We start from the raw sequence: 18,739 nt of genomic DNA on the forward strand, positions 1-18,739 counted from the left end.
CCCAGAGAACTTATTTTTAATGCTCAAGTCTTTTTCTTCAATCTCCATTCCTCCACTGAACGTGGTGACTTGTTCTAAGAACGTACGAAGGCAAAATATGTTGATCGCTCTCTTGATAACACAAAAGTTCGTCACGTCATCTTTTTGTAATCAGTATACAACTAACGATCGCTAACAGTAACATGTACACTGACTGCGCTATTACGCCCCCAGGACTACAAAAAACGGTTTTGTTAACGGGATTCCATTCTGCATAGGAAATGTTTTGTCCTATTATACACTGTAGTTTTGTTATTTAAATATTCTTTATTTGCTTGCTTTTTTGTCTTGAGTGACGCGTACCTTGTATTGAGTAATTTTTTTCGGCGCGCCTGACTTGTTAATCCAACCGTGGCGTCGCGTATTACATTTGTTTTAATACCGGGTCAAGTAGCTTCAAGTGTCAGCTTGCATTGCCATCCGTTGGAGTTAAAATGGAGGTAACGCCACTCAAAGCAACCGTGCTGTCGTTCTTGTTTTCACTTCTCTTCTCCTCGGTCCAAGGATTTTCACTTACCCTTCTGCACACAAACGATAACCACGCGCGTTTTGAAGAAACCGATGCATACGGCTTTCTTTGTTACCCAAAAGATGCTCAAGCTGGGAAGTGTTTTGGAGGAATGGCACGCAGAGCAACCATGATCAAGAGAGTTCGTTCTCAAGAGCAGAACGTGATGTTGTTGTCCGGTGGAGACGTGTTTACTGGAACACTTTGGTACCAAGTTTACCGCGGTAATGCCACGAGGTTGTTCATGAACGAGATGGGATACAATGCTATGGTGAGTAACTTATAAAAGCAACAACGAAATTTTAACCGTGGTACATTTTTCACGAGACCATTTTGCGGTCCACTCTGGGGACCATTTGCGGTTCAATTTGGGAATCATTTCAGGTTGGCGATCATTTGCGGAAGGTAACTTCTGGAACTGAATGACACATACGCTTCTACCACAACTGCTGTTCACGTTTGACGTTCAGCTTTCTATACTTGCACAGTCTTTCAAAAGAAGAATATTTTCCAATCAACATGCCCATCATTTGTTCTTGACCGATTCCTCATCCGTAAAACACCTGTTGATCCCGATCTCCTCGTTTGTGTTGTTTGTGATTCAGGATCCCAGCCCCTTCAAACCAAACTCATTCCCAGGGTCCTCGCTTTCCTGGGAACGAGGTTCCTTTGAAACCTGACCTTATATTCCTGATCCTGAGCTACGTCAGTTGACCTCTTGAGGCATTCATTGCAGGAATACGAACAGTCTTTTATTTTTCTCACGAAGAGTAGAGAGAACGAAATACGCATGCGCGCACGAAAATCGCCGCGCTTCCCGTGACACAGCGGCAAAATGAGTGCGCATGCTCAGGAGATTTGTGATTCAAGCTTGAATCGATTACGAATGCTCCACTTCAATCGCCAAATTCACACCTGTTACCACAATATTTTTTTTGTTAAATAAGATATGTGATGGAGGAACTTCGAAGGAACCTTTCCTGAAAGCGACAACCTTATCTATTTCGATTTGGGCTTATCCACGCGAAATGAGAACAAGCGATGGGAATTTCAAAAATGCCCGCCATTTTTGCCGAGTAAGATTGCTCACGTGTGACGAGCATGCGCACTCATTTTGCCGCTGTCTCACCTCCCGTCAGTCCCTTTCCTGCGTTGCAAGGGTTTCAGTGGGGTTTTGTACTTTCTTCGCTCAGTTTGACCGCGCGGAAATTGGGACCAGAGAGAAAACCCCCGCCTCAGTTTTCTCGTTCTCGTCCCAATTTCTGCACAGTCAAAAAGCGAAAACCGGACAAAACCAAACGCTTGCAACACAGGCTGGTCAGTCCCGTGTTTTGTTCTCTCAACTAGCCTTGAGCAGAATAAGAGTCTACCCAGTCCAACATTCGTTGTAACGCTTGTTTTAGTTATTTCTGTAATGTGGACAGTTGCCTTATTTTTAAAAGACATTTAATCATTTCTGTAAAGCGAACCGTGATTGCCACTGAACGGACATCCCAACTGAATATCAATTCTCGCGGCCTCTCCAACTGATAGAACACTAACAGTGTAATAAACAATGCTATCCCTCTTGCCTCAACAGACCCTTGGAAACCATGACTTTGATGACGGTGTTGATAACCTGGTGTCCTTCCTCAGCCGATTGAATTTCACAGTAGTGGTCTCAAATCTAAACGTGAGCCAGGAACCAAAGTGGCCCCGCTCCCCTCCCCTGTTTGTCAGGTCCAAGATTTTTAATATTGGAGGCGAGAAGATAGGCCTTGTGGGATATGTTCTGAAAGACACTCCATTGTAAGCACAGTAAGCTTATATATTAAATGAAATATGAACATCTCTTTAAGTTTCGCTGTACAAGACCTGTAGTGCTGACTGCGTATACCCAACCTCGTTTCCAGGGTCTCTCCTCTTCATGCCCTGGGACGTGAAACGGGGAGACCCTGGGAACTAGGTTGGTGTATACGTTCAAACCAGTATCATTTTCCACTCTACCAGGAGCCAATGACTAGGGGCTTCTATCTCGATTAATTCCTTGAGTCAACCCTTTCCCGCGGAGATTTGTTTTTAGAACTGCTTTTCCCGCCAAAACGTATGACGTATGACAATTTAATTGTCCGTGCTCTTCTTTGATTGGATGTTTGAACTCTGAGCATTCCAAAGATCCGCTGAGACACCGTCTAACAATGAATGTAGTTGGGAAAGGGTTCAGTCAAAGGCTTACTATGAGAGAAAGAGGCTATGGGTCACAGGATCCTGACTCTGCTTATAAAGGTAAAAGAAGGGCAGCGCCCAGTTGTTCGAGGCCCGATAAGCTAACCCTGGGTTAACGTGAACTTTGAATGAAGGCTCTTCAAAAATATTTTTGTTCCTCAGCTTTCACTTGTACTTTTCTCTACCACTAGTTTAAAATTAGCTTTTAAAAACATTTTTAATACGCAAGATGAAAAGTTCGGATAATTTTTAATCGTGGATAAACGTTTATCGGCTCTCGAATAACTGGGCCCAGTACTCTAGGGTAGCAACTGGAAAGAAAAGAAACCTGCCCGATAGCCTGCAAGCGAGCTCTCCAATTGGAGTCTCACGCGAGACATGTATTTGGGGCGCCAGTGGCGAGCGAAGCGAACCGCGAAAGCAGCCCCGCCCCAATCCTGTCGCAGCTGACCTTATAGAGACCTTGCTCGCAGGCTACCTGCCCAGCCTAGAGAGGTACATTCTTTTTCCTCTATAGGTATTCTAAGCCCGGGCCTGGACCCAATGTCAAGTTCCTCCCGGAAGTGGAGTCCGTGAGAAGTGCTGTGGAAGAACTCAAGAAACAGAACATCAACAAGATCATTGCCGTTGGTCACGCGGGTATTGATATGGACAAAAGAATTGCTAAAGAAGTGGATGGAGTAGATATAGTGGTGGGAGGACACACAAACACTTTCCTTTATACAGGTAGTCCTTTTGTTTCAATTCCTTTTTAAATATCGTTTCTTACTAAGTTACCGCGTCGAGTTGCGTGAGCGGTCATGCAACGCTTACGGGACTACTTAAACAGCGGCTAGGGTTGGGTGGGTCGGATGAGTAGAGAGGGTTTCTGTTGATTTGTTTTTGGGTGCTCATTTTCGCTCAATTGAAACTCGATTGTACTTTGGAGGAGTTTGGCAATGCTTGTAGTCAAGAGGTTGCCTTATTCCTAGGCCTCTCTCTGTCTTTCATCTCGGTCATTCCGCTTTGGGTCACGTGGTTCGCCCGAAACGACTTGATCGTGAGAGCCTGGGAGAAGGCCGTACAGGGTGAGGCAACTCAAGAGTGATAAAAACTGCTCTGAGTAAGTTCAAAGAAGGAAAGAGTTCGGATGCACATATATACGATAAATAGAGTACAAGATAAATAAGATATTCTCTTCTTGGTACCGTCACGACGCACTTGTAAGACTGTCTCCAGCCAAAACTCTCGATTGAATTAACAAACATTTTGCCAATGTTAACTGCACCTGTAAGAGAAATAAATATTTCCTTCTGAAGTCTCCCACCCTTCAAAACAATTCAATAAAAGGAAAGTAAAACAAGACAAAAGAAACGAGCAAACAAACCAAGAAACAAAAGGTATACCCTACGGAAATTTTCTCTATCGCGATCAAGAGGACAAGTAGAAATTTGTCTTCATTTGATTTAAGGCTCTCGGAATGTCGGTCGAATGGACTATTTACGCTCCATTAATCTCGTACAAAGTTTTGGTCTATCGATTGCATTTTCCCCTTTGCTTCATTTAGGTATCCTCCCCTCCCCCCAACCTCCAAAACTTAACCTCTTCCTTTCTGCTTCATTTAGGTAAACCCCCCTCTACAGAAACGCCGTACGGTCCGTATCCCTTAATGATATCACCAGACAGCAATCCAGAGTCTAAAGTGCTCGTTGTGCAGGCGTTCGCTTATGGTAAATATCTTGGGCATCTGAAGGTTGATTTTGACGATAATGGTCACGTGACTTCATGGACTGGTAACCCGATAATACTAAACAAATCAGTTCCAAAAGATCCAACAATCCTTCAACAAGTTCAGCAGATGAAGGGTGAAGTGACCAAGCTGTCGGAGGTGAGGACAATTTCTCTTCAATGTTACTGATATTCGCTGGCTCATTATGACTGAGAGGCAAAGTTGTCCTACCATGTATACCTTCCGCGGGTCTGAAATTTAAATCAACTAATCCAGTGGTCAATACCGGGTCAAAACGTTATTGTCTGCGCTCTGCGATTTGATGTGCCAAACAAGAAAAATTATATGAACCCTACATTGAAGGTGCAGGGAAATTTTTAGCATGGCGCGAAGTATAATTATTTTCATGTAGCCGACAATGAAATGTTACTTTTTTGGTAGAGGGTTTGGATGACTGAAAACCAGTTCTGACTGCTGCTCGTACTGTGGCCATCTGGTTTGCCTCCTGCCAGTTGGGAGTTTAACATTTTATGTTCGATTTTATTATTATTTGTTTCCTGAGTGGAATGCCTGTAAACTAGCTTTGGGTAGCTAAGTGCATTCCCACTATAAACAAAGTATTTGACATTTGACATTTGGGTTCAACCTCCGTATGGCAGAATGGGAGAGTCAACCTGTGACGTCACATTTGCGCCTGAGCACGAGGCTGGAGGACGAGCGCTGTCTTTAGCAAACCCTGGTGTCGAAGTGTTTCCGATTTTTTATTGTTCAGTCATAAGCGTGTACGAGCATTCTCATCCTCGTTCAATTCTTCCAGAATTTCACGTCACTTACGCACTGGTGACAAGTGTGAAAATTATGTATTTCAACGCACCGGCTGAAAGACGTTGCTTTCAGATCAGATATTTTGAAGTGGGGATAAACGTGAATTTGAATGGAATTTTAAGAGGTTTGAAGAAGAGATAAAAGAAAGAAAATGATTTTTAAAACACCAACAGACAGTTGATAACCACGCAAGAGCACCCCAGGTTGCTAGTGGACTAACTTGGTATCCGTCTATTAATTATTAACCACAAATTCTAATTTTAAAACTTCACTAAATCTTCACTATTTCTTATTTCTCTTAATTTTACCAATCCTTCTAGAAAAACTATCTCCTCCCAAATATACCCAAAATTCACCTAAAAATTCACAAAACACCCCACAAAATAGCTTTACAGGATAAGCAGAGAGTTTTTGGATTGCTTGAAACGTGAACGAGATATTTCCATTAAACCGATTTTAAGCTGCGTGGAAACGGCTTTCAGGTTTACCCCCGTCTTAAGTCATTCCACCCTTTTTGTACGAAATATCCAATTTGAATTTAACAGCTATTTTTCTCGGGTCTTTCTTTATACCTCCGGTTAACTAAACGAGAAAATTAAGCAACATTTACCCGATAAACCTTTAGAATACGTAACAATTGTGTTATTATTTTCACACCAAAGCTAAATTATCTTTGGGTTCCAAAAGGCCTTGGAAAGCATAACACACTGAGCAGGGGAAACATACATACCGAGCTCTTGCCGAGGGACTGAGATGTTAAATCTGAAAATAGAAGAAAAACACATGCTTATGTTTTGCAGGTAAAAGCTGGTTCCAGCTTTGTCTTCCTAGATGCGAGAAAACCTGATTGCATGCTTAAAGAATGCAATTTGGGAAATGTTGTTACCGATGCGTTTGTGTTCCATTACGCCAATCAGTCAACAAGTGATGCACAGTGGACGGATGCAAGTATTGCAGTTCAGAACAGTGGAAGCATTACTGCATCTATTGCCGTCAGTGGAAAAGGTAATATTATAACAAATGTATGTAGTATGTCTCAATATACAGGGGACCAAAGGAATCCATGTGCTCGAGTTTGCGTATACACCTTTTTTTCAGGTTTTCTTTTTATCGATAACTATTTTTAAATAGTTACTTAAAAGTAACGTGAAGATTCCCTGCTAGTAGAGGCTTCTTTTAAGTTGTATTCGCTGAACTGCGCGCTCTTCAGTTCAGTGAATACAACGGAAAAGAGGCCTCTGCTAGCAGGGAAACGTGAAGGGGCCCAAATCTATGAATAGGCCATTTCCGAGTTGCTGCGAACCTCACTATGAAAAGCGAGGCTAAGAGCAAAGCTTTTCATTTGAAAATTACTTTTGTTTGTATCTGTATGTATCGCTTAGCCTCACTTTCATAATGAGGTCAAAGCAACTCGAAAATGGCCTATTGGCCTACTGACTCGTACCCAGACCCTATTTAGAGGGCGAAAGAAACCTCGTACCCAGGCAACTTGCGATATTCAAATACCGGACGGCGGCGAAGACCCGGCCTGGGACACAATGCAAAATGTTCCACGAATCGTGGAGTATTTTGTCACGTGACACACACTTGATTTTCGTCTTCGCTACAATTTTTCCGGGATCAAATATGGAATCCATGATAAACACCCCAAAAACCTCCAAATAGCTACTGGTTACCAGTCAGCAACCATAAAATGGATTAATACTAGCGCCGTCTTAGAACAAAGAGACTCACTTTTTTTTTCGTGTTTCACAGATACTGTCACTTACGGTCATATCATCAACAGTTTCCCTTACAAGAACACAGTGGATATTGTAGAGCTGAAAGGCCAGGACCTTGTCCAGGTTTTTGAGCAAGTGGCTTCACTGTACAACGAAAATAAAGCCAGCGCATCCTTCCTGCAAGTCTCAGGTATTTTCACCCGTCTTTTGCCAACCACACACACGTGCAAACTTGTAAACAAATGAGCAAGTCAACACCCGAGGAAGTGAGTAAAAAAGGCAAATAAAAAGGGAAGCAAAGAAACACTTAATCGATGAATGACCATCGCAGTTATGTTCGCAGCTTAAGTAGAAGCGATAAAAAAAAGAGTGAAAAATATTGAAGCTTCAACGGGATTCGAACCCATTGCTGAACAAAAGCAACAGCACGAAAACGGTGCCTTGCTCTACCAACTGCTCTATCCGCAACAGTAACCGGAACTTTCCGATCATTTGCCCGTTCGTAATAAGCTAGTGGAGGACGAATAGATGAAAGTGTAATATATGAAACCTGCGATTGAAAGACTAACAGATGAATACTGCCACAGGTCATGTATGCATATTCCATATCAGTTCAGGACGAGCAAAGAAATACTAGCGGATACTGCAGACAAAGCACTGTCAAGTAAACATTGAGAAAACACAACGAACGCGGAGCATAAAATAAACTATCAAACAACCAAAGAGCAGTCTAGCAAAACAAACAAACAAACAAACAAACAACCAAACAGCAGTCTAGCAAAACAAACAAACAAACAATCAAGCAACAGTCTAGCAAAACAAACAAACAATCAAATAACCAAACAGCAGTCTAGCAAAACAAACAAACAAACAAACAAACTATCAAACAACAGTCTAGCAAAACAATCAAACAATCAAACAACCAAACAGCAGTCTAGCAAAACAAACAATCAAACAACAGTCTAGCAAAACAACCAAACAACAGTCTAGAAAAACAAACAAACAAACAAGCAGGATCGATGCCATCTGCAGTCTAGCCGCATTGAAAACGTGACGTGTAATGAAAACTTGAGCGCTTTACGTGAAACGACGTACACCGAAACACGAGAGAAGATTTAGAATGATGTAAAAGAGAGAAGAAAGGAGGGAGAGGAGAGAGAGGAAGAAGACAACACGACCTTCTATTCTTATACTGGCTGCTTTGGACGAAGGGAAAGCCCTCTCGCACCGCACTCTCAAACACCGCATGACACGAGCGGGTCGCGTTTTCAAAAATGCAGCTATACGGTATGTTGTCCTGTATTCGACCAGTGAGTGTTTAATAAACTAGTTAAAAAGCCTTCAAGCCCAAAGGTGCGAATGATAACTGCCGCGCAAGAAAAAGTTGGTTAGGGTGCGCTGCACAGACACTTCAAACTCCTTTAGTAACAACTTTGATTGCTATACCTTGCCTTTCAGGACTCCAAGTACGGTACGACATGAAAAAGCCTTCCGGTAACAGAGTGGTGGACATCCAAGTCCGCTGTGCTGCCTGTCAAATCCCTGTTTATAAACCACTCGATAAATCTGCTGTGTACAAAGTAATTCTGTCATCTTACATTGCTCGCGGTGGAGCTGGGCTCAGTGTTATCGCGGACAAGAAATTGTCCCATCAAGTTGGCAACATGACCGACGATATAGTGGTGATGAACTACATCAAGGCCAAATCTCCGATCATGACCGGAGTAGAGAACAGGATCACTTTTGTGTACAGGGAGGATAAGTTACCTGTGGCGTGTAGTGGCACAAAATGCATACAGGCTTTGAATTTGCTGTTAGCATTCGCTGTTGTTGTAAAACATGTTATGTGAACATGTCCTATTTTCTGCGCGATTCAACTGTATAATCAGCAAAGACGGAAAGAACGCTGAGGGTACCATGAGACGAAACGCGAAACAGTCAAGGAGTGGCTTGAAACAAATGCGTCTCGTCTTAAATTCTAGCCGGAATATTTCATCGTTAGTATATGTATACAACTTTAAGGCTAGCTCCTGTTTAAACAATGAAACAGTGCTTTAAACAGCGCATTTTGTCGAGTGACTACTTCACCAGTAGCCTACGAAAACAGCCGCCATTCATCGCCCCCTGCCGCTAAGCCATGGGCACTAGTGTGAACGGGATTTTGTCAGTTGCCGAGCTTTTTCTCTTCGGCCTCCCTGCGAATTTGAACAAGCTCGGTCCAGATTACCAAGGAGTCTCAAGAACGTGTCCGTGAACAGGGACCTGGCACGGGGACCATGTTTGGGTAGTTTCAGTGGGCGAGGAGCAGCTGTATTCACAGGCTGCTTTATAAGTAGTACCTTCCGTAATACAAGTAACCGTGACAGTAAGCTGTGAAGACTTCTTGTTTATTATTATTTTTTATAATAAACCAGTTTCTGCTGCTCAGATCAATTTTGATTACTATTCTGTGTTCTGACCAACAACCTGCAGGCCCCAGTTGTTCAAAGGGCGGATAATTTTATCCACCGGATAGTTCGCTAGCCGGCAGATAAAATGTGTGCAAGATTTTCTCGATAGTCCTATAATTTGTGAATAGAGTAGAAGCATATGTCAACTTAAGAATGGGATTGTGTGGAAAACTTACCAAAAGCTTTGGTTGGAGTACATTTGCTCCGCCGGATAGCGACTTATCCAGTGGATAAAGTTATCCGCTCTTTGAACAACTGGGACATGGTGTCTTTTTCACGAATTGCGTAACAGTGATTGCTTTCATTTTGATCTGCTTCCTGCTTGAAGCAAATGGCAGAAGTTTCTTGATGCAGTAACGATAACCGTAAAAAAAAAAAAAAAAAAACAAATAAATAAATTCGACTTTATTTAACGAGGATGGCACTTATTGTCTAATGAATAACAAACATTTGGTCCTCGGGTTCTGAATCATTTTGAATTTGCATTTTACAAATTCGCCCTGAGGCAGGTCGGCATACAATAGAACCTTTGGTCTCCTGCTTGGTAAACCCACCACCTACCTAACCATTCCCCAACCAACCATGAGAGTATACACACAAAGACCAGACCACAACACCAGTAACTACGTCACCTACTCTTTGCGAACAGTGAGTGGGTTCTTTAACGTCCCAAACAAGGGTTGTGAGACGGGGCCTACGGTTTATCGTCCTTATCCGAGAACACGTCTAGAAAGTCTAACCATTTACAGAAGTCAGAGCAAAGGCAGCACTTTCTCCTCAGTTATTTAAAGACCCTGAGTGTTGGCCCGGCCGGGGATTGAACCCACGACCTCCCGCATGGGAGGAAGTTGGAATTTGGAAATGTTGAGCCATGGGGAGAGAGGAAAACCACAGTACCTGGAGAAAAACCTCTTGGAGCAACAGGAATGGAAAGACACAAAAACATTTTCATCGACGAATGTTGTGTTGACTGTTTATTACAGTTGATGTTTTGTACTAGAAAAGCGACTATGGTACATATTCAGTGCTTGAGCAACAAGCAAAATAAGCGTGACACGATGTTCTTACAACACATGAACAGGGAAGCTGTTAACACAGTTAAACTTTCAGCTACAATTAACATACAGATACAACTAACAGAACACATCTTAGCTTCACGACTTTCTGGTCAGTGTAACTTAGTCACGATCGACTCGTGCTTTTACCTCGAGGAAGAAAGCGAACAAGCAAACTAGCGACATACAAGAAACTAAATGAGAATCTTGGACTCTCCACAGGCATTTTTCGATAAGCTTTAAACTGAGAGTTTTACGATGTTCCTGACTCCAACTCTGATGCAGGAGTGTCAAGTTCCTCATCATTGTAGATGTTTTCAGCCTAAAAAGGAAGAGAAAAGTTCAAACAAGGTGTCACTGTAATAATTTACAAGTCAAGCTTTTGCTGGATCTTTTATAGTCCTCTAAATGGCCACAGTTTTAACTCTTTCATGTAATATATCAAACAAGTGGAAGAGAGGAAGAAAAGTGGGTTGAAAAAACGAGCCGTAGCCGAGTGTTTTTTAACCAACTTCGAGGTGTTGCGAAATCGGATGAAACACTCTTCCGATAATGGTGTGAATCTCTTAGAATAGTATTGTCTAGTTATTTTCTGTTTTGGTATGACATATTCAGGAAACTGAAGGGCTATTTTCCCATTGACAGCTTTATAAAACATGATAAGCCTAGCTTCCTTCTGACGATATTCCAGGGAGGGCAACTGTAGCTTGTTTAAGAGACGAGTCGCAGACCCTGGACTATGCGGTCAAAACAATGTTTAACAAAACGAGCGTCTCTTCGTTGCACTCCTTCGATGTCATTAATTTGCTTCTACATGTACTGACAAAGATAATTTGTACGTATGTTATGTTATGTTATGTTATGTTACGTTACGTTACGATACGTTACGTTATGTAACCGACTAACGTGATGTTATGTTATGTTACGTTATGTTAATGTAATGTAATGTTGTACTTTTTATGTTAAAAAAGACATGTAATGTTTACAAATATGCTGTGCTGTGCTATGTTATGTTATACTATGATACGTTAAACAAGACATGTTGCTTACCATTTGCCAAACTTGCATGATGTTGTCTTCCGACACACTGCAGAGTACCCAGGCTTCATTTGGATTCCAAGAAAAGTCGGAAATTTTTGCCGTGTGACCGCCATGAATGAACTAATAAAACAAGAATACCATGAGACGAAAATGACGTGACATGACATGACTTAATGAACTAACAAAACAAGAATACATAAGACATGACATGACATGACATGAATGAACTAACAAAACAAGAATACCATAAGACATGACATGACATGACATGAATGAACTAATAAAACAAGAATACCATAAGACATGACATGACATGACATAAATGAACTAACAAAACAAGAATACATAAGACATGACATGACATGATATGAATGAACTAATAAAACAAGAATACCATAAGACGAAAATGACGTGACATGACATGACATGACATAAATGAACTAACAAAACAAGAATACATAAGACATGACATGACATGACATGAATGAACTAATAAAACAAGAATACCATAACACAGAAATGACGTGAATGACAACAAAAACATTGATATAAAAGTACCGTAATGAAACAAACTTTGGAAGCCGGGACATGCATTCGTTACATTTGAACTTTGGCTCGTTCATAAAGAGTGAGACCACGAAATATAGGTCTAGAAGCGGATACGTCTAGATCGAAATCGGAAGCGTTAACAGAAGAATCAGCCAATCACATAGCTCACTCCCAATCCCCTTCCAAGAAGTTTAGAACGGAAAACATGGCGGCCTTCTGCCATTTTGAACGAAAGAGAGGCTTCTGTTTCTACTTCCATTATACTGATTCACACTAGGTCAGAAGGTTCTTTTGATTCTGACTCTGATTCCACTTCCGTTAATTGTTGCTAGTGTGAACCAGCCCTTATGGGTGAAAATTACTTTCTGCCACGTCCACAAAATGGGCTTTGGTACATTTCAGGAGTTTTTTCAAAATTCTTAGCAAGCATCACCACTACCTTGATATAGGTGCCCCCTTCACCCTAAGGCTCTCAACCCAAAGACATACACTCCTTTTACAACAGAGTATCTTGTTTGGGAGAGAACTTTATGGCAATCAATTTATCAATTTAAAACTGTATAGTATTGATAAAATCTCCAGCTGTGCTTACGCACTACATACCAGCAGTTCTGGGGGACCATCTTCTGCGTCCTCTGAGGACTGTTCCTCACCAATTTTACTATGTGCAAATAAATCAAAGGCAGATTAATATGAGGGAATTAATTTAACATTTTCAAAACCACATACTGTAGAAAAAAAGCTAGATGTGTGTTACATGATGTTCAGGCGTGTACCACTTTTTTGAGGGTTTAACACAATAACACATAAGTGGTTCTCAAACAATCAAGAAATTACATGCAATTTAAATTTTACCCATTATCACAAAGAAACTACCGAGATCTTACCAATTTAAAAGCTAGGGCCCAGTTGTTCAAAGCCCGATTAACCTTATCCTGGGTTAACGTGAACTTTGATTCAGGTGTATTTACTCATCCGTAAGAATTAGTCCAAAAGATTTTTGCCCCCTTAGTTTTGCCTCAGACATTTCTTTACCGTTAGCTTAAAACGAGCCTTTAAAATCTTCGGTTAACTTTTAAGCGTGGATTAGCGTTAATCGGCTTTCAAACAACCCGGCCCAGGTTATTTCCCCCAAGAGGCCACTTATTTTTTCCCAGCTTTAATGTGCCATCAATTTACAAAGTCTTGATCAAGAAACACCTGATCTGCATTCATTTTCAACATGTTGATGATGTACTAAAAGTGACTGCAAAACTAGTTTCGCCCGAAACCTTGTCAGTTGGTCGCAAAAATATATTACTCCTAGGATGGAGAGGTAGATCCATTAAGCCCCAGTTTGAACATGTATATTCTCCTCACTTTCCTCCACGTATTTCTTATGGAACAAGTTAGGAGAATTAGTTAGAAGATCAAGACATTTTAGCTACAATCCTGGCCCAAAATGTTGGGATGGTTTCCAAAACTCAACCCCAAATACCTCCCTGCCCCACCCACCCCCATTTAATTTTGTCATGTTGCTGTGTTTATGTATGGTCCAAACTATTTCAGTGGTTATCAACATTGCTTGAGGGAGGGGAGAGGAGGGGACTTCCAAAAATTTGCAGTGACAGCACCACCAAGCTGGTTACCGATATCCAGAACACAAATGTACACTGCTTGTGTTGTCTGTCCCAGAAAATATTGGCCAGGATTGTATGTTGATCAAATCCTTTAATCTCTACACCTGTAGGTTAATTCAGTAGTAATATTGCATGGATAAATTAGATGCTGGTTGCTATTGGGGCTTCTAAATGCTTAGCATACCTCAAGTCCCATACATGAAGTCTTCTGTCAGTGCCACTGGAGGCAAGGATTGTTTCATTGTGTGGAGACCACTGGACCTATGTTTGAAAACAAAATCAACAACAGTTATGGGCTTGTTACCATTGTTCATCAAAACATGAGTTGTACATTAAAGAACTTATACTCTTTGACTTTGACTTCATTGTTCAGCGAAACAAAAGGTTTCTTTTGTTTCTCGTTCAACAAAAGATCTCCAAAAGATGCCGCGCTAGGAAAACAGCCCAACATTCGACATAAGGCGGTTATGCATCCAGCCCTTCAATTTATATAAATATAAGCCCTGTTCATGCATCACAAAAAAAAAGGAAATTGATTTTATTCACAAATACTCCAAAGTCCAAACCAAAAACAATTGGGGCTATTTGTGATGGTCATGATGTGTGATTGTGGCGTTTAATTATTTTGTTTCATAAATCTTTTAAGTCTTGTGAATCTTATGAATATTGTAACATCCATGTGAATGCAAATTGTTGATCTTAATTTCACCTGTGAACAGAGTACTGACTGAAGTGTGGTTAATAAACTGTTTTTGTGCATGAATTTATTTCTGATTGACCACTCAAGTTTTGAAAAGATTGTAAACTTCACACTTTTGTCACATTTGTATAATAACATGAGGATGAGACAACTTGGAATCTTGGAATTTCAATTTTTTTTGTTTTTGGTTTGGACTTTGGAGTATTTGTGAATAAAATCAATTTCCTTTTTTTTTGTGATGCATGAACAGGGCTTATATTTATATAAATTGAAGGGCTGGATGCATAACCGCCTTATGGACGATATAAGGACGATAAACCGTAGGCCCCGTCTCACAACCCTTGTTTGTAAATAACACCCTGGGACGTTAAAGAACCCACTCACTGTTCGCAAAGAGTAGGTGACGTAGTTACTGGTGTTGTGGTCTGGTCTTTGTGTGTATACTCTCATGGTTGGTTGGGGAATGGTTAGGTAGATGGTGGGTTTACCAAGCAGGAGACCAAAGGTTCTATTGTATGCCGACCTGCCTCAGGGCGAATTTGTAAAATGCAAATTCAAAATGATTCAGAACCCGAGGACCAAATGTTTGTTATTCATTAGACAATAAGTGCCATCCTCGTTAAATAAAGTCGAATTTATTTATTTGTTTTTTTTTTTTTTTTTACGGTTATCGTTACTGCATCAAGAAACTTCTGCCATTTGCTTCAAGCAGGAAGCAGATCAAAATGAAAGCAATCACTGTTACGCAATTCGTGAAAAAGACACCATGTCCCAGTTGTTCAAAGAGCGGATAACTTTATCCACTGGATAAGTCGCTATCCGGCGGGGCAAATGTACTCCAACCAAAGCTTTTGGTAAGTTTTCCACACAATCCCATTCTTAAGTTGACATATGCTTCTACTCTATTCACAAATTATAGGACTATCGAGAAAATCTTGCACACATTTTATCTGCCGGCTAGCGAACTATCCGGTGGATAAAATCATCCGCCCTTTGAACAACTGGGGCCTGCAGGTTGTTGGTCAGAACACAGAATAGTAATCAAAATTGATCTGAGCAGCAGAAACTGGTTTATTATAAAAAATAATAATAAACAAGAAGTCTTCACAGCTTACTGTCACGGTTACTTGTATTATGGAAGGTACTACTTATAAAGCAGCCTGTGAATACAGCTGCTCCTCGTACGCTGAAACTGCCCAAACATGGTCCCCGTGCCAGGTCCCTGTTCACGGACACGTTCTTGAGACTCCTTGGTAACCTGGACCGAGCTTGTTCAAATTCGCAGGGAGGCCGAAGAGAAAAAGCGCGGCAACTGACAAAATCCCGTACACACTAGTGTCCATGGCTTGGCGGCGGGCAGCGATGAACGGCGGCTGTTTTCGCAGGCTACTGGTGAAGTAGTCACTCAACTAAATGCGTTGTTTAAAGGTCCATTCGCTCCTCAGCAAAGTCACAAGTGATACCGTTCCATCGATCACCTGAATCGCTCATCCACTGACCGCGCGCACATCGCAAAGACGGCCTGAAAGTCAATGTCCTCATCCTGTCACTAAAACAACAATAATAAACAAAATAATAGTGACATGTTGTCGCCGAAACGTCATGTTTTAATCTCGCTCCTTACTTTTTATTTTGAAATAATCAACCACCTGACACAAGGAACCCTGTTGTGTCGCACTTTGTAATAATCATCGCACTTTGTAATACCTGTCGCACTTTGTAATAAAACTGTCACACTTTGTAATACCTGTCGCACTTTGTAATAACACTTGGCACACTTTGTAATAAAATAGCTGTTGCACTTTGTAATAACAAGTTGTCGCACTTTGTAATAAATGAAGCTGTCGCACTTTGTAATAACAAGTTGTCGCACTTTGTAATAAGCTTTCAAACTTCCTTTGAATAGGATATTTGGTAGAAAATATATGACTTAACTAATCCCCCTGGTGACAAATACGTTCTTCCTTGATATTTTACTCTACAGACTTAACTGAGGGGACAGACGCGTTCTATTCCACGCCTCTCTCAATTGTTATTTTGGAGATCACATAGCTTGTTTAGCAACAATGGAGTGTAATAACTGAACAGAGGGGAAATAATTCCAGGTAAAAATAAAAAAGATGCGCGAGAGGGTTGAGTCCAAGGGTTAGTACGGGAGACGGAGGCTTCAAGTGACTCACTACTTGTTCTATATGAGGGTTTTTTTTTTGGGGGGGGGGGGGGGAAGGGGATATAGTCACAAGATTTTAAATAGGTGCTACTATCGTGGTTAAAAGTCGGGATACCTTGGACACCATTACAAGACAAATACCAAAGTTCTTTGAAATATACACGCAACGCAGTGTAAATGGTCGATAGGTCTGCGCAGTAGATGCAAGCACGTTAAATAATCGAATTTGTAGTTGTATCGTTCTTCGCTTGGTGTGTGCTGAGATATTAGTAGATGGGAGTTGCAGTGAGGGGTGGGCCAAGAAAGAAAAGACTGGATAGATTATATCTATATTCTGAATATCTGATGCATTATATCCTCAAGATTGGAGAAATGGTCCTCGTGGCCTTTTTGATGAAGAAACTCATTTTTTCACTGCTGCCTCTGGATCAAAATTCAGAACTGATGAACCCTCCAGCGAAATTCCCATAAGATCCCCAAGGGTTTCTCCACCAAAGGAGGAATGCGAATCATTCTTGATTCTATTTTGGGCTGATTATGTCCTTTTCCAGCTGAGAAGCGGAGATAGAAAGAACCGATACGATTTCAACCAAGTGGAGTCCATCTCTGAGATCATCTTTGTCGGGTTTCTTTGTTAGAAGGGTGGTTCACAGATCAAGGTATGCTTGCCTCTTGAACTGAGTACTGACCAGAACCTTCAAAAAGATCGAGCATATGCATTAGTCGAAACCATTTTGTGAGATGTACAAATGCCTTCTGCCCTAGATCGATGAGGTCATTTTGAGGTGTGGGTCATGCATAGTAGTCAGACTAGCATGTCTTTAACCACTTGGTTTGGAGCAAAGGAAAACCTCATGCCCGGGATTTGCAAGAGAACAACAAATCTCTCCTTCTGTCCTGGGCATCATCACAGGCTGCTTTCCAGTTTCTTCCTCTCTAAAAACCAATGGAGACAAGCCTTTTTTATTTTCCTCCGCAGGAGATGCCATTATATTTCAAATTCGAATCTTTATTCAAGATCTTAAGACCCCGAGGAGAACGCGTTTTTTTTTCATCCCCTCAGTTAGCTAATTCACTTATTTTCCACCAAACATCGTATTCAAAAGTAATTTAAAAGCTTATTACAAAGTGCGACAACTTGTTATTACAAAGTGCGACAGCTTCATTTATTACAAAGTGTGACAAGTGTTATTACAAAGTGCGACAGGTATTACAAAGTGTGACAGTTTTATTACAAAGTGCGACAGGTATTACAAAGTGCGATGATTATTACAAAGTGCGACAGAACAAACCCCATGCACCAAAGGTCCCTTATGTAGGGGGGATGACTTTTGCACTCAGTACGATAACTTGTCGCTCACGACAAGAAAGTGAGGGAGGAGAACTGTCGACCCCTAAGCCGAATATTAAGACAGCCCCTTTCGCCACTAGCGCTCACATCCAACCTTCAAGACATAACGTACATCCATATATAACATGGACAGGTGTCTTCCACGTGGTACGTGTTGAGGTTTGATTGCATTTTAAGCATGCGTACTGCTTAAACTCATATAACGAATAGATAAATACCTCGTTGTTTATTTCAACAAAATGATCAGGCAATGATCAAAAATATGAAAAGCTAGGGGGAAAAAACACACTTGTGATTAGTCTATAAAGTTACTTAACGACAAGGGAATCTTTTCACTATATTAATTTTGTTTAAAAAAAAAAACGCTCAATGTTTGTGATTGTTCATTCTACCCAAGCCTTGGCATCCGTACAGATCGACGTTGTAGTTCATTTTTTTTTTTTTATCTCAGTTAACCCTTTAACCTCTAATATCAGAGACAAAATTCTCCTATCTTGTCCCGTTACTTTTCTTATAAAAGTACTGTGGAGAAGTTATTAAAATATCAAGAAAATTCACCTTGGGCGATCATATCCTTAATTCTCATAACTTTATGGGTTGAATAAGCATGGATATTACAAGGAGAAATTTGATGCTGATCACTGTTAGGGCTTAAAAGGTTAAGGTGGTCTTTCACCCAAAGAGTTAATTTGTTTGGTAAAAGTTTCCGGCAAAGTTCTTTTCTATTACTTTATAGGGATTCACGCCCTGGCATCAAAAATGAGTCTTTTCCAGTCACATGTCATACTAGTTAATGAT

At 41.0% G+C, this 18,739-nt stretch overlaps 2 protein-coding genes across 2 annotated transcripts; one reads left to right on the forward strand and one right to left on the reverse strand.

Moving 5' to 3' along the window:
• Nucleotides 1-445: 445 nt before the first annotated feature.
• On the forward strand, nt 446-9,854 carry LOC146453877 (snake venom 5'-nucleotidase-like). The gene is made up of 7 exons (XM_085096116.1): nt 446-818; nt 2,127-2,335; nt 3,270-3,478; nt 4,357-4,619; nt 6,086-6,290; nt 7,041-7,196; nt 8,465-9,854. Exons 1-7 carry the CDS (start codon nt 474-476, stop codon nt 8,854-8,856), a joined length of 1,779 nt encoding a protein of 592 aa, XP_084952242.1. The 5' UTR covers nt 446-473; the 3' UTR covers nt 8,857-9,854.
• Nucleotides 9,855-10,415: 561 nt separating this feature from the next.
• LOC146453878 (uncharacterized) lies at nt 10,416-14,032 on the reverse strand. The gene is made up of 4 exons (XM_085096131.1): nt 13,905-14,032; nt 12,705-12,762; nt 11,562-11,672; nt 10,416-10,833 (listed from the first exon to the last, which is right to left on the reverse strand). The coding sequence occupies exons 2-4, from the start codon at nt 12,722-12,724 to the stop codon at nt 10,635-10,637; spliced, it is 330 nt and encodes a 109-aa protein (XP_084952257.1). The 5' UTR covers nt 12,725-12,762; nt 13,905-14,032; the 3' UTR covers nt 10,416-10,634.
• Nucleotides 14,033-18,739: the final 4,707 nt, after the last annotated feature.

This window comes from Pavona decussata, unplaced genomic scaffold (genome assembly GCF_977016875.1).
Source record: "Pavona decussata unplaced genomic scaffold, jaPavDecu1.1 SCAFFOLD_322, whole genome shotgun sequence".
NCBI classification, from domain to species: domain Eukaryota; kingdom Metazoa; phylum Cnidaria; class Anthozoa; order Scleractinia; family Agariciidae; genus Pavona; species Pavona decussata.